Source organism: Lathyrus oleraceus, chromosome 3 (assembly GCF_024323335.1).
Source record: "Lathyrus oleraceus cultivar Zhongwan6 chromosome 3, CAAS_Psat_ZW6_1.0, whole genome shotgun sequence".
Lineage (NCBI taxonomy): Eukaryota > Viridiplantae > Streptophyta > Magnoliopsida > Fabales > Fabaceae > Lathyrus > Lathyrus oleraceus.
The window spans coordinates 267,364,297-267,381,311 of NC_066581.1; the positions used below are offsets into that span (position 1 = coordinate 267,364,297).

Sequence of the window (17,015 nt, forward strand, 5' to 3'; positions counted from 1 at the left end):
TTCACTTCAACAGTCTCTTTCCCCAATTCTCTTTCAACTGCTACCCTTCTTTGAGTGACAAACCTCCATTTGTCTAGATGCTCAGCAGCTACTTTGTTGGAAGACTTCTTTACAGCCTTTCTTTTGTCAGAGGAGATGTCTGGGACATCGTCTTCGACATTCTCATTAGATTCAGAACTCTCACTATCTTTCTTCTTCCTGACCTCTACTTTACTCCAAGATTTGGAGGGACCTATACCAGCAACCCTTTTCTCTTTCCTACATGTCCTTATCTCAGCCATACTCTTCCTTTTTCTTAGTCTATTTGCTACACTTGTTTTCACAAGATTGACCAACGTGTCATCTTCTTCCTCAGACCTTTCTTCCTCAATGTCCTGAGTAGTATTAGGGGACATACATAGTCCCTCAACAGCTCTTTCCTTTTCTGTTTTATATGAGTCATCATCTTTCTCAGCTTGGGTTTCCACCTCAAGAGAGGGGTCCCTTCTGGTCAGAGGGGTAAAAATGTCCTTGACTCCATGCTCTTCATTCAGTATCCTAGTAACTAGGTTTCTTATGATGCGATCAGTAGAGTGCATGTCCTCTTTATCAGGAGATTTTTCAGGAGTGTTACCTTGCTTAGCTCCGGCCATGGAAGGGGAGCCTGGAACATCACCTGGTATCATGCGCAGAGGAGTTACGTCCATCAAATCTTCATCTAAAAATTCCATGGAGGAAGTTCTAGTATGAAAGGGTTTTGAGCTAGATGTTGATGGATGTTGAGACATGTTGTTGAACTTTTGGGAAAACTTTCTTTGCCCTAGCAGAGGTTCTCTGAGTAGTTTGATGAAGATGGAAATAATTGTGTTCAGGCAGAGCGTGCAAATGAAATAGATACTATTTCCAATACTAGGAGATGATTCATTATTAATGTGGCTTTTTCTTTTCATAGGGCAGACAATATTTTTGTTACCTTTTCCACTCCACATTAATAGCCATATTTTCTCAAGAAACCAAGCCCCTAATTTTCCCTTTTCATATTTCAGTTGGACATCATACAAATCATTTGCAGTCCTGTTGGTTAGTTGCATTTCATGCTGTAGAACTATGAGTTTGTTTTCCACATATTTTCTACATGAGTGATGAAAGCAAATACTGTACTTGGTCCAACTGTGCTGAATATGGTCTTTGGACATAGGTGTACCATACAGGTTGTCATAATACAATGTCATAGCATCGAGTGTGACATTGTAGATAATTATCAGTAATTTCATCCACCCTGGTTGAGCATTTTTGCTTTCAACTGATATCTTATTTATCTCAATTTTCTTTGCACACATAGTCCCTTGTGTCTCAGTTCCAGCAAAGCTCTTACTACCTTCAGACTTCATACCACCAGTCATATGTTCAGGTGTTTGGGCCATCATGACCTTCTCTTCTTTGAGGTTAGGTCTTAGGTTTTGGTGTAACATCCTTGTCTGACATTTTTCCTTTCCCTTGTAGGTTCTTCTCGCAACAACACTCATCTTAGAGGGGTCATCCATTTGAGAGCTCCACATGTAGCAGTTGTTTTTGGTCCTGATTCCTTTCATAATCACTTCACTGTTTTTGTTAACAATCAGACATTCAGTTTTAGTGAAGATGATATTCAGACCTTGATCCCCTAGCTGACTGATGCTTATCAGATTTGAAGTCAAGCCCTTGACCAGTAGAATATTGTCAAGTTTAGGAGCTCCAATACACTCAAGCTTGTCTATCCCCTTTATTTCACCTTTTGCTCCATCACCAAAGGTTACATAGCTTAAGTCATGAGGGCGAAGATCAGTTATCAAGTCTGAGTTTCCAGTCATGTGTCTAGAGCATCCACTATCAAAATACCACTCTTCTTGGTGAGCTATTAGACTTGTGACATTAGTCTTAGGAACCCATTGCTTCTTGTTGATAGGCCTGTGGTTTTTGGGTCTGGGTTGATAGTGACTCTGTTAATGAACAGGGGCAGGGTAACCATACAGCTTATAGTAGAAGGGCCTTGAGTGTCCAAATTTCCCACAGTAATGACATCTCCATCTTTGGTGTCTGCTCTTCTGCTGTTTTCTCTTCTGATGATGTGACATATGATGTGACATCTTAGGGCTGCTCTTACTATTGCTGCATTTAGGTTTAGCTTGAGGCTTGCAACCAGTGTAACTAATTTCAGCCTTAGACTTATGGTACCCTAATCCAGATTTGGCTTCTGTGATTAGTTCAGTTTGGAGAATCTTATCTAAGGAGTTAGATCCATTGTTTAGCATCCTTACATACTTGGTTGTCTCTTCTAGTTTTGAGTTTAAGAGCATGACTTCAGTTTTTAGCTTGACTATGGTTTCCACCTGTTCTGCCTTTTCATTCTCTAGTTGTACTATCTTCTGCCTCTCAACTTGTTAACTTTCATCTAGCCTGTCCTTCAGACCCACAGCTTCTGTTTTCAAATTGGAGATGGTTTCCAAGTATTCTACCTTCTCATTTTCAAGTTGAGTTATTTCTTTCTTCTGGTTTAAAACCTGCTTGCTTAGCTCTACACTTTTATGACACAGCTCTCTGTAGGTAGAGGCCAATTCCTCAAAGCTAAGTTCACCATCACTTGAGTCTTCATCAGATCCCCATCTTCCTGTCAAAGCAATCCCAAGATTTGCAGCCTCCTCTGTATCACTTTCATCTGACCAGGTGGCAGCCAGACTCATCTTCTGCTTCTTGAGGTAGGTTCCACATTTTGTTCTAATGTGTCCATACCCATCACATTCATAGCACTTTACTTCTTTTCCTTCTTTGGGCTTCTCCTCTGGCCTTACTCTTCTTCCATTGCTGATGTCAGATGAGATGTTCTTGACATTTATCTTGGATCTTATATCCATTTTCTTTAACAATTTGTTAAACTGTCTCCCCATCATTGCAACTTCATTGGCCCATTCTTTATCCATATCTTGACTGTTTTCCTCTTCTGTGTTGGATATGAAGGCAATGCTCTTGGTTTTCTTTTCAGTTCCATCATTCAATCGCATCTCAAAGGTTTGGAGAGATCCGATTAGCTCATCTACCCTCATGTTGGAGATGTCTTGAGACTCTTCTATGGCAGTCACCTTCATTGCAAATCTCTTAGGGAGTGACCTGAGTATTTTTCTTACCAGTTTTTCATCTGTCATCTTCTCTCCCAGGGCTCCTGAAGCATTAGCAATCTCAAGGATACTCATGTGAAATTCATGAATGTTTTCATCTTCTTTCATCCTTAAGTTTTCAAACTTGGAGGTGAGGAGCTGAAGTCTAGACATCTTTACCCTAGAGGTGCCTTCATGAGTGGTCTTGAGAATGTCCCAAGCATCTTTGGCCACTTCACAGTTATTTACCAGCCTGAAAATATTCTTGTCTACCCCATTGAATATTGCATTCAAGGCTTTAGAGTTTCCAAGAGCAAGATCATCCTCCTCCTTGGACCATTGTTCTTCAGGCTTCTTCTCAGAGGTGGCTTCTCCTTCCTTAGTAATGACAGGATGCACCCATCCTGTTAGCACAGCTTTCCAAGCCTTGTTATCAAGGGATTTTAGAAAACGCTACCATTCGAGGTTTCCAATAGTCATAGTTAGAACCATCCAAAATTGGTGGCCTATGAACAGATCCTCCATCTCTCTCCATTGTACCAGAAAGTATGGCCCCTAGATCTCACCCAGAACCAGAGCAGGATGCCTGCTCTGATACCAATTGAAATTCTGGTATCAGATATAAGATATCGAAGGTAATGTTACGACACTGATATCTGCTAACACACAATGGATAAGATAAACAGAATGGTAAAGCAAATAACACAAGCAATTGTTAACCCAGTTCGGTGCAACTCACCTACATCTGGGGGATACCAAGCCAGAAAGGAAATTCACTAAAATAGAATTAGTTCAAAGACTATCCGTACACTTCAACAAGTTACAGTCTTTCTCACCTAATCTCTACCGGTGCAACTTCTACCTAAGCACTCTTAGATATGAGAACCCACTCACTTCCCTTACAATCACACACCCGTGATTTTGAACAACAATCCCTTGTGAAAAGAAAATACTTTTCAATTACAAACTCTTGATTTTACTTCACAGTTTCAATCAAGAAGACACACTCTTGATCTTGCTTCACAGCTTTGATCAAGAAGACACACACTTGATCTTGCTTCACAGCTTTGATCAAGTAGACACACACTCTTGCTTAATAGCTTTAGAGTGACAAATTACAACCACAAATCAATCCAATTCAATCATCAATGGATGACTTGAATGACCTACAAGTCTTACGACTAAACAGACACAAACCCTAGCTCTCTCTCAATATTTCGCTCAGTCTTGGTTGTGTATTCAAACAAGTTTTCTAAGTCCCTTTTTATAGAAGCTCTCAGCTGGGCTTGGACATCTTGAAAACCCTAAATCTATGTTTCAATCAAATCTTTTTATAACAGCTGTATAGATCTCCTTGGAAAATAAGTAAATCTGGTTGTAATCCATGATTGAATGCGCCAGCTAGCCATATCTCCAATCATACAAAGATTGCCATTAATTGTGCAATCATAAAACACCAGACATTCATACTGAATGTTCTGTGTACAGGATGTCATGACATCGGGTCTGACATCTTGGAAAAATCCTGCATAATCCAATAATTCCTTTTATAGCTTTTAGCAGGTACAGCCATATCAGATGCCATGACATTGTGTATGTCATCTGAAACAATCCTGCATGAACATGTCTTCCATTTAAGCTCCAGCAGGTACAGCCAATATCAGAAGCCTTGTCATTGTATGTGGCATTCTGAAACAATCCTGCTTGCACATGTTCTTGAATTCCAGCAGGTACATAGGATATCTCATGTTAAGACATCACACATGACATCTTGTGAACACTCTTTGTTTTACCAAAATTGCTGCCAACACTTAGAATCAACACTATTGTTGACGTTTGATGCCTTGTATGAATGGTCTTATCACTATAATCACACGTGAATCAACAAAACTGTTATAATCGACCCCTCACGAAATAACTCACTAACCACTACTCGAATTTTTATATCCCTAGCCTGCCAGCGTAAGAAGGGTTATGCGATGTATAGAATGTTAATTCCCTATGTCACTACTCGGGGTCTCCTATTCCTATTCAACCAGTATAAGTACAACAATTTCCATAGGTCTAACACATAGACTAATGGTCAGTATTCCTTATGTGCCTATAATCAGATTAAAAGAATATCTCACATAAAAAGCATTAAGAACAATAAGCAATTGAATGGCATTGTAGATCAAAAGGTTCATACAAAGTCAAATCAACATAGAATCCAACAATATTGAAATAGGTTCATCATAACATAACCTAACCTAGAAGAGCTTAGCTACTCATAATTCAAATAACAATACCACAATTGATAGATTAGAATAACATATGAATTCACTTTAAGTAATGGTCTCCAGTGGCTTCAAGTGCTCTAAAATCACCCATTGTATTCTCAAAATCGTGATTTGCTCTCTCCAAATCGTAACCCTTGTGAAAGTGCAGAAAATCCCCTTTTATTGACTTCAGGATGGACCATAACGCATCAGAAAAGCCTAGAAAATTTGACAATCGCGCGCGGTGCAGTTTTTATGGTCCTATCGCACGCGCGATGTTGCATGATAGTGCATGTGATTATTTTTCGAAGTTGCATCCTTTTTTGCTCCTTTTTCACTCAAATTTTCACCAAGTCCACAATCTTGACACTTAGTTATTTTTTCATCATTCTTTGGTCATTCTTCTTCATGTTGCATCGATTTTTCGACTAAAATATATGCAATGAGGGACTGTCATCAGTAGAACATGAGGATTATTGGCATGTATATCAAGGGGAGCTAGTCTAGCACAATGAAAAAATGTGAAGAAAGAAAAAGGGTCGCCCTAATAGCACGTGTATCCGAACCGAAATGGATACGGAGAACAAATTTGTGAGATTATGTAGTTCATGCCGTCAGCCCGGACACAATCATACAAATGTTCCAATGTTGGACCAAGCACATCAACATAATTTTATATGTAACCATTTTACTTTATATTGAAAACAACATTCATTTCATAAATATCATAACATTCGGTTACAACAATTTAAACAACAACTAAACAATAATTTAAACAACAATTAAGCAACAAGACAAACAAATACGAGGACTAAACAACATAATTATGCGATTACAACCATCAAGACAATTTCCTCATAATTGTGCATCATAATGCGAACATCTCTGTCAGTTTTAACAGAGTCCCAAAAATGACTTTCTTCATCGTCGTTGTACACCGTAACTAGTCTTTGAATTCTTCGGATCTTTTTACCCTCTGCAATGTCTCCATTTAACCAATGGATCAAGCTCCTATTAAGATGCTTGAACATCTCTATGTTCCAGAGTCGGATCTTCTTTGGAGACTTTATTTTCGAATAAATTAAATCGGCATTTCTCTTATCAATATAAGAACACATATATAAAGACATTTTGAACAAAAAATTGAAGGAGATAGATAATGTGTGAAAATGATGGGGAGGGAAAATTGTATTTATAGAATTCCTAAACAAAACAGTAGCCACTGCATATAGCATACTCCTATAGGATGCATGCATGCGTCACTTATTGTGGCATCACATACATGCAATCGTCACAGGCAATGGTACATGGGTTCAATTTTTCAACGCATGTGCCACTTTGAGTTGTTATTTCTCTTGCCGGTCTTTTTTTTATTTGAAACATTATTAATTTGGTAAATAATTTAAAATATTAATTATTTTAGTTAAATTTAAAAATCTTGGTTATTTAAAAAAAATAGAAATAATTTAAAATTTTAATGAGAACTAGGATTCAATAAAAGAGCGTCACCTTTATTAGGCGTAAATACGTCATTCGCATGAATAACTAACTATAAAAAATTATATATAGCATGAGTGGGAAACACAATGATTTTTCATCTTTATATCTAAACTTATAGTACTAGTATTAAGAAAAATATGGGATCAACCAATTTTAGAATATGACCTAAAAATAGCTTGACCTACTACCCCCTTTACAATTGAATTATCACTTCCCTTTCTCTTATAAAAGAATTATTATCACTGTTATCTTAACATTCACGGATTATCATGATTGATAATTAATTAGTATCAGTTAATTGAACTATTCGGTTGCCTAATGATTATGGATAATTTATGGAATATCATCATGCAAGAGTAATAGCGACTCACATTTTTGTACATTCTTTATTGGCCAAATTTTAAATGAGACCCACAAATTTATGTGAACCCCATAAATTTTATAAAATTCGTTTAAAAATCAATAGTCATCCGTCTCAAATTTTAAGATATTATGAACATTTCACATTAATTACAAAATATAATTAATTTTATATAGGAAAGAAAAATTATTTATAACTTTATAATATTGTTTTTCATCAATTATATAAAAAGGAAATATTAAAAAAATTGAAAAAATAAGAGCAATACTCTTTTAGAATTTTATTTAAAAACTATTTTTTTAAATATTAAATGATTATTATATTTAAGTTATATAATTTAAATATATTGATAATTCAATAAATTTAAATGTAGACAAAATGAGGCATGGTAGAGTGACTCATCATGCTTTTGTTCGGAGAAAAAGAGCTAAACTCTTTCGGTCAGTCATTAGTGTCATTTTATTTGATGTTGGAGCATCGTCTTTCGGAGTTCACGTGTCTTCGGCATTGTTCTCCCGAAGACATGAGTCTCTTGTTCCTGCTTGTGATGTCCCAGAAGTCCTACTAGTTGTTGTTCTTGATGTTTATCGAAGAGGCTCCTCAAACACCTCACTACTTTGTCTGTATGCAAATCATGTTTTGAGGCATGTGTGGGATGAAGAGGTGAAATGAATTTGTATTCCATACCATGTTATAAGATGTGAACATTCTGACATTGACATTTTAAGTGTGTCACTGAATTGTATCAATCATGGTAGGAAAATTGTGAAGCATCCACAACTTGATGAACCATGATTTACATATGTCATGCAATTATTTGGGTTGAAAGATTTATCCAAGATTGCGTATATATTTATTCACCATGGTTTGTTGTCTACTTTCAACGAGATATGAGACTCATAGTTCATTCCATCTTCCAATCGGTGATGTGTCCATCACACTTAATGATGTGTCATCCCTCCTACATCTTCTGATCAGGGGGATATTTTTAAACTACTCCCGACTCACTAGACTTGAGGTACTGGATATGATTGTGCAATGTTTGGGATCCGGCCCTGGTGATTCCCAACAAGAGATGGATGACACTAAAGGATGTCATGTCAAGTTTAAATTTCTAAAGAGGTTATACATATACCAATTGGATGCGGCACTTTAGGCTAATGGTGATGATGCATGTGTAGTACATCATAGAGTATGTGCATTAAGGCCATACATCTTGTATCTAGTTTACACGTCCATATCCGTGCACAAAAGTGCATACTATGTCAATGTCGTCTATCTGAAATATTTCATTGACTTTGACGGGATTTATGAGTACAATTAGGGGTCTTTATTTTGGTTTACCTCTACAGCTTTATGTGAAGATTATTTATGAAAGACTAGATAGATGACAACAAGCAACACCCTATTTACAATGATATATTTGCACATTTACTGTTAGTAATATTTCATAACGCATATTATATGTCGTTATTAATATTTCATTTGAACCATTTTTAAGCATGGATCCAACATTTTCTACGCCTCTCTGGTTGGGCATATGTGGATGACAATGACGAGGTTGTGCCACGTGCTTGCTCCTTCATTCGCTTAGAGAAAATCATGTGACCGAGCCGTTTAGAGTTTATCTTAACTATGTTGCGGTAGATGATATAAACTTCACACCGTACAACGATCATTGTTAGACGCACATTTTAATCAGATATCTGTCTACTCTGAATGGTTGGCTTATAGGTCACGACTGATGTATCAACATCTACATAAGTGAGTCATTCTCTAGTTCGAGTATCTGCAAGGTATTCCTAGAGCCCTTATCGTTGTTGTTCCTCCCAAAGTCCTCTGCAAAAATGTTGATGAGATATTATGGAGTACCTTGACCATACGGTTCCAAAAGATGTATGGAGTGTGTCGGATCCTCATCCATGGAGTTCTGCATTCGGCTACATTCAATATTTTTCAGAGTGCCACATCCTTACATAACACCGGATGCAGAGGGAAAGCCACTTAGATCAACTCATGATGAGGTATTATATGTGGAGCAAGCTTGGACAGATCATGTTGATGTGTTACATGCATGTTTGTGTATTGTGGCTATTAGACAAGTGTAAATAGAGATAAGAGAGTTTCAAGAAGGCACTCATGGGAATGTCGTTGTAGAGGCAATGATAGTTGAGGCACAGAATGCCTTGCATTACAAGAGACAGCGGAAGAACCGGAGGTTAGATATACTCGGTAGCCAATATTTTCTTTCTATTTTGATTTGTATTTTAGTTTGTATTTTGTGAACAATACATGGTTTACATTTCAACTTAAAATATATTGAATTAAATAAGTGTGGTTTAATTGGATTGTATTGGTATTTTGTGATCATAGTTTTATTGAATTATATAAGGATTAATTTATAATAAAATAATATTGCCAAAGAGAAAAGTTTATTGTATCATGAGGGTTAATATGGAAGTTAACCTATGCGATATTCACTAAATTGTGAAATACACACTATCATGATATCGAAATGCATCATATAGATTGTCTGAAAACTTAACCTACTTACTCACTCTTTCATTAATGTAGAAGTTAACTCATTTACAAGTGTTTGGTGTGTATTGGGCATTCGAAGATATTATTCCAAGAAATTTTTTGAATTTATTAAACAAATTATTAATATATTATTTTTTATAAAATTAAATCTTATAATACTTATTATAAATATAATTTATAAAAGATGTTACTATAAATATATTACATTTTTAATTACTATATTATTTTTAAAAAATATATTTTAAAAAAATATATTTTTAAAAAATATATTATAATATGTTTTTAAATATTAAAAATTATTTAAAATAATATAAAAATATTTAATCCAGCACAAATTAATAGAATATGATGAAGTTCTATACTTACATGTGAAATGATTAAATAAATTATTTTTATATACTTCTGTTGTATAAAGATTAAATATAAAGATAGAAATGAGACAATTTATTGTGATATTTTTAAATTAAACAAATAAATATTGATATTAATATAGTTTTTAAAAGTTGAAAGCCTTAAGTTTTAAAATTTGCCATTTTCAACACAAATTGTAGAATAAATTTACTATCTTTGTTTCTTTAAAGACCCTTGTTAGCAAAATTCATGTTTCTATTAGCTAGGATTAGGGGGGAAATGGCAATTCGAGAAAGAACGTGTCTTGCTCCTTATATCTTACATAGCATCCAAGACCAAGATTTTACTTTGAAAAAGTCCAAAAGACACGCCATAAATAAAAACACTCACTTTCAAGTAAGACCTTATTACGGAGTAACCATGTGGAACACTAGTGAACCGCATCTTAACCATCTAAAAGTGGCACCTAAAGAAGCAGTGGATAGATAAAAGTCTCATGCATATAGCATTTGGTAGGACAGAAATAATGCCTATTTAGAAAATATTGAAATACTTATTTGAATAAATGATATACGTGTTTCTGTCTCGTTGGAGTCAGCTATCTCATACTGTATTGTTTCATCCGATCTATCAACTTGGCAAATGGAGAAAAAAGTAGGGATTCTCAAAAGAAACTATTCCTCCTATCAGTAGACTGATCTATGCAACCCGTCCCGATAAATATGTAACTTTGGGAATATATATATTCAGTAGAAAGTATAGCAATTCAATAGAGGAAGTATAAATGAAGCAGAAAACAAAATAAAACTAGACCATCTAGCAACCTAAAATAAAAAAGCCGCGCCACCACCTCAGCTTGTTCTAATCAACGCAGTAAAATATAGTATGAACAATGGTTCCAGAAGTACTGTCAATTTCCAAAATACAACCTCAAAGAAATTAATGGTGTTTCTTTTTGTTCCTTGTTCCTATCTCGCTTTGTGGTGTGACAGACTTGACTCCAAAAGCTGATATTCTCAATTGACGCATGCCATGGATAAAAGTCCGGCAAGCAACTAAAACACCCAATTCATTGAAGCTCCTTTATCTACTACAAACCTCAAGATATCGGATGCCGCCTCCTGCAAATTTTGAAGCCAAGAATCTTATGACTAGGAATATTCTAGCTTGAAATAGACGATGTGACAGAGCAGATCTCCTTTATCCATATCTGATATCATCTCAGTCCCATTGATGTACAGATGTTTAGTCACAAGTTTAATACAAACATGACAGCAATAATCAAGTAACACTAGCTTCATTCATCCATTGAAGATGATAAACCAGTCAGAAACCGAAAATATGTAAATACATTTAGGTGATTTTATGGCCATTTTCAACTAGAGTCAAATTTTATTAAGATAACTGATCAAATACTTGACTGATAAAAGTTTTCTGAAATTACCTCTTTGGTCGGCTTCGTTCTTCTTCGAAATCCATCACTCCACCAGATTCAGAGCAGATCTCCTCCTCATGCCCTCGGAAGTCGATGTCGGCCTGCTCACAGTGTGTAACTTCTGCCACAATGTAAGTAAGACACATCGACCAATATATCCCAATTATAAAGAACAACAGATATTTCAGATCACATAGGATAGCCTTGAAGTTGAAGGCAACATAAAGCAATTATGAAGGGCTAAAAACTTGACCAGACGTTATTTTGATTAGTAAAGAACAAGGGGAGCTGTTTCTGCAGCAGATTTGCCGTCATAACTTTAAAGTTGAAGTCATTAAGATCGTAATATTCAGACTTCCTATGCATGGCTTTATAATATAAATACTACAACGGTCATTTTTTACCTACAACTTTTCTGCGATAAATACGCTTTACTTCCTCATCCCTTCTAACTAGTCATTGGCTAAGATTAAAAACAAAATGTAGAACAAATCATTGGGTAAGAAGCTAAGAGGAAACACAAATATGGATTTGGCTTCGACTCATACAACAAAATTAACATATTATTTGGCAAAGATAAAAGTCCACGCCAAGAATTCTATGAAGTCAAAATAAAATGTCTATTTGCATAATATATTCCTTTTACATTGGCAATAGTACCGACAAGAGAATTCCAGCTTGCGTAATATATCCACTAGATAGTCATGCCACATTCACAGAACACATACAGATAAATAAAGAGATAAATAAAATTCCAACTTTTAAGTAAAAACCTTTTAAACAAAACCATTTTGCTTTAGTCAAAAGCATAAACTAGGGTAGGGATATCAATTCTAGAACAGAGAGCAAAGTAAATGGGAAATTGTGTACAATATCAAACATACAGGCAAGCTTTTCAACATGACGTTTTCTCACCAATATTTAAGAATAAAAATTCTGACAAAGAAATGCTGTAAAAATAAATCCAACCGACCTTGAAAAGGGTCTTCTTTACTTCATCAACCTTCTCTTCCACGTCCTTCCGGTGCTTCTTGTCGTTTTCACTCATTGAATCAGCCCATTTTATCTTATCTTGAATTGAAACGAGCATATTTTCTGATGTAGATAACCTGTGTTTCCCAGTCATGAATAAAATTTTAGTGGAAAGTGGTCATAGTCCAAAATCAGATCCTTTTTCAGGTAAGAGTGATTGGTATGGTGATAATGACAAGAGCACAGGCCACACAAGACCCTATTTGAAAAGAAATAGATTACCAGTTGGAGAGTGTCTGGATCATACTCCCCAGTTGACCAGGCCTCAAGTCCCTACCTGCTGCAAATTGGACCTGAAAATCACCCTCAATGATCAAAGAAACTCCTAACAGATACAATTTAATTTTACTACAACCGGAAAAAATGATATTGAGCTAGGACCTCGAAGCATCGCCGCAGCTGATCCAGCTTCCCTCGGACTATTCCCTGATAATAGCAAGAAAAGTTAGAAAGGTGTCTTCCAAATAAAAGTTTCCAAGTTAATTAATACTTCAATAATCTGACAATGCAACATCTTTAGGAGAAAGACAAGATAAAAATAAGAATCCAAAAAAAACTACCAACTAAATCAAGCATCAAAAAGAAACAATCAAAACGGTATATAGATGTCACATGCTATAATATAATCATTTGTTCTTTATTCAACCCCCCTGTTAATTTGTTAACCTTCAAACAGAGACCAATAAAATAAAAACTACAGTACTGCTTCTCAAACCCGGTTAGAGTAACTGTACTCTATGAATGTATAGTTTAAATGTTTGAAAGAAAATAGTTTAGAAGTGCATTTCAAGATTATGTTGTATGCTACCAGATTTGAACATTTACTGCTATCAGCTATAAACAGACCTGGAATCAGTTGTAACTGGGTGAATGTTAGGTTCTTGTTAATGATATGATTGGTGGTAAATGGGTGAGTTTATCTAGTTAGGATGTTAAGTACAGTAGCAACTATCTAGCATTGTAAATAATCCTCCCTCCATCTCATAAAAAGTGTCTCATTTGCACTTTTTTCTTGTCTCAGAATAATTGTCCTTTTACAATATCAATGCAGCATTTATTATTATTTTCCCACTATCATACCCTTCATTATTAACTTTTACTTTATCCAATCACTCTTTTAACTACAATTAATAGGGATATTCTAGTAAATGATATTAGTTTTATCATCAAAACCAATACATCCAATCATTTCCTTAAGATCCGTGTAATGTTCAAATAGGACATTTTTTATGAGACGGAATACTCTTCCTTCCCGATTTTGAATCACATTGGAGAATGTGATGTCCAGTGCCTCCCCCCCTCTCAAATAATAAATAATAATACTCTTCCTTCCCAATTTTTGTGAAAATGGGAGTTAGGGGGTTGAGAAAGTTAGAAGAAATCATGTGTTAATTATGAATAAGAGAGGTTGAGAATTATGGAGAGCTATCTTGTCATTTGAGAGTATGTTGAAGCTTGGGGAATGTCTCCCACCCTTCCCGTATTTAATATTCCTCCTCCATCATTTTTTTATAAAAAGATATGTTAGGCGATATGAATAAGAGGGGTTGAGAGTGAGGGGTATTTAGAGTGTGTTGAGGGCGGTATTGTCAAGTCGCAGATCATAGAAAATATCGGTTTTTATAATTCAGCTAATCTATAGTGTTATTATAGCCTCTATTTGGCTATACATTGTACTAAATCATGTATCATGAAAAAATAGTGGTTTGTTTAAATTCATTACAGAATACCAGTATTTAAAAACACTTGTTGAGGCCTCTGGCAAAGAGATTTCCGAAGCTCTGCAGACCGCATCTCTAATTCATAACATAAAAGTCATACAAAAGACATATACATAAACAACTAAATAATTCCAAAAGAGAAAATCATAACACCAAATTTAAATCATCATCATAATTCATAAGTTACTCAGGTCTCACACAAAACATGGGGGTAAAACCATAATCACTCAGGGTTGCTGCCTCACGGCATGCAAGGATCACACTGACACGCTAATGCCTCGCATGAGAATGTTTGCAGCATGCAAGGATCAAAAGAAAATGGTTCTTACCGCATACATGCACTCATTAATCAGAAAATCTTCAAGCTCGCGAACATTTGTCACATCGAGCTCCTGCATCAATTGGTCATAGGGTAATACCTGAAAAACAGTTGAAGTTGTAAATATAGAATTGTAAAATCATATGGCAGTAACAAAATTCAAATTAAAAACACAGAATGTTAATAAATCAAATTATCTTCTAAATAATTACATTGAAGGTAAAAATGCAATTTAAAATGATGAATAAGATGAAACAGTCCAATACAAAATCAAAACAGTCCTGAACAAAATATCGCAGAGACCATGAACAGAACTCAACCACAAAGTGTAGCCACCAACTATGAATTGATAGGCAATACCTTGTATGTCTCAGCGAGTGTAAGAACCGTAAGTTGCTTAAGCTTTAGGATCTGATCAGGTGTCAATTGTGGAAGACGGTCAGCATTACCTATAAGCCATTCAAAAAATTTAATGAACACCGTTAAATTTTTTGCATTTTCACATAAATGGTAAAAGAAATAGGAATCATGAATGAAGATGAATGTACAGATCTCACTACTGATATTTACAAAGCATAAAATAAAGCGGTAAATTATTTAATCTCAAGACACACGTAGTGATTTTCAAAATAGTGGGACAGGAAATTAAGCAATTCCAAATGAAAAAAATATGCTCCTGCTGGTATGCATACAAAAGTCTGTATGTGCAGTAAGTCTGAAATACTAACCACAACTTTTTTATGAAATAAGTATAAACATAGTTACCTATTTATTAATTATACACCCCCCTGCTATGGCAGTCTTTACAAAAGTTACAACTTAATATCTCAAGACATTAATACCCCGACAACGAAATAATAATAAATTTGAAAATCACAAATCACGTGTCATGGTACTGTAAAGAACAGTTCCTAGAAAATTTGTTTAAGGTAACAATGGAAGAGGAAAAACATCAGCGAATGCCAGAAAACACCCACCACACAAACGTGCATGGAGAGAAAGATAAACAGAAATATCAATCAATATACTTACTCTTGTAGTCACTCCATATTCCATGTGCAAACAGCCTAAGCATATCAAGGTATAACTTCTTATCAGTTGCTTCAAGCTGCAAAAGAATTAGAGTCAAAAAAATTTTAGGACACACACATCGGCATCTATTGCAAATTTACATTTACAACAACAACCATGCCAAATCCCACTAGGCGGCGGCTACATGGATCAACTTCCCCATATTGTTCTACCCATTCCCATGCTTCTATCCAAATCGTCATTTGTTGCAAATTTATTGACAAAAAAATATACTCCTCAAGTTACTTAGAAGTTCCAATGCTACCTCAAAATTCATTATAACATCAGAAAGCCACTTAGCAATATAATGCACCATAAAGTATAATACCAAAAAAAGTCATTGAAAAAAATTAGCCGACATATACGATAGGGTTCCACAGTACCTCACTCGTTCATAATCACAGCAAACACAAAAAACGTGAAACAATTTATATTAATAAACAGAAAATACGAAAACATCTTTGCAATTGATTAACAGAACACTTATGAACAAATCATTCTATATCAAAAATAAACAACAAAAACAACGGAAAATAATGAAAGACAGAGAGAGATTGGGTAAAACCTGAAGAACATTGGGGAGAGCGAGAATCTCAGAGAAGGCAAAGAGCAAAGGGTGAGAAGTTGCATCGACAATGACGGAAGAGAGCGCGGGAGCGTTTGATGCAGCAGAGGCTTGCTTGACGAAGTGATCGATGAGATCCGATTGGCTCTGTTCGATGTCCATCTTCTAGAATGATGAACGAGGAACTAGGGTTTTCGAGAGGAAAATCAATTCGATTGAGGGAAAATCCGAAAGGGTTTTTGATTTAGGGTTTCACTTTCGGTTGAGAATTTTAAGCACTCTTAGATAAAAAAAAAAAAATTGGTTTTAAGAGCTTTGTATTTAACAGATGATGAAGCGTAAAGACATGTTTTTCTCTATGATTTTTTTTCTCTATAATATCGTCCCTCAAAAAATGAACATTTTGCAAAATATATATGTTTTGCTAATAACATCTTTATTTATATATATATATATATAATATGACATCAGCTATCCAAATTTATTTTGACATCAAATTTTAACTAAGTCAATGATTATTTAATTAACTATTAGTAAAATATTCAAGTCTACGGCACTCGAATGTTACGTGTATTTTATTATAAAATATAATAAAAATAAATTAAATTATTTATTCAAAAAAATTATTATTTTTAAAAAAGATAATAAGCATTTGTCTATAATTATTTTGTTACATAAAAATATTTTAATCAACAAAATATATTTTTTTATATATAAATATTATTTTTGTTTTAACATTATTTATAAAAAT

At 34.9% G+C, this 17,015-nt stretch overlaps 1 protein-coding gene across 6 annotated transcripts; it reads right to left on the reverse strand.

The window, feature by feature from the left end:
• Positions 1–10,838: 10,838 nt before the first annotated feature.
• Positions 10,839–16,646, reverse strand: LOC127126865 (COP9 signalosome complex subunit 7). 6 transcript variants are annotated; one of them, XM_051055870.1, is made up of 9 exons: positions 16,265–16,646; positions 15,661–15,736; positions 14,989–15,077; positions 14,639–14,728; positions 12,970–13,014; positions 12,811–12,881; positions 12,530–12,665; positions 11,566–11,657; positions 10,839–11,242 (listed from the first exon to the last, which is right to left on the reverse strand). In XM_051055870.1, exons 1-9 carry the CDS (start codon positions 16,424–16,426, stop codon positions 11,221–11,223), a joined length of 783 nt encoding a protein of 260 aa, XP_050911827.1. In that variant the 5' UTR covers positions 16,427–16,646; the 3' UTR covers positions 10,839–11,220. The 6 variants fall into 6 exon arrangements, with proteins under 6 accessions (XP_050911827.1, XP_050911828.1, XP_050911831.1 ...); XM_051055871.1 differs by having other exon boundaries at positions 11,115–11,331; XM_051055874.1 differs by having other exon boundaries at positions 11,115–11,242; positions 11,566–11,674.
• Positions 16,647–17,015: the final 369 nt, after the last annotated feature.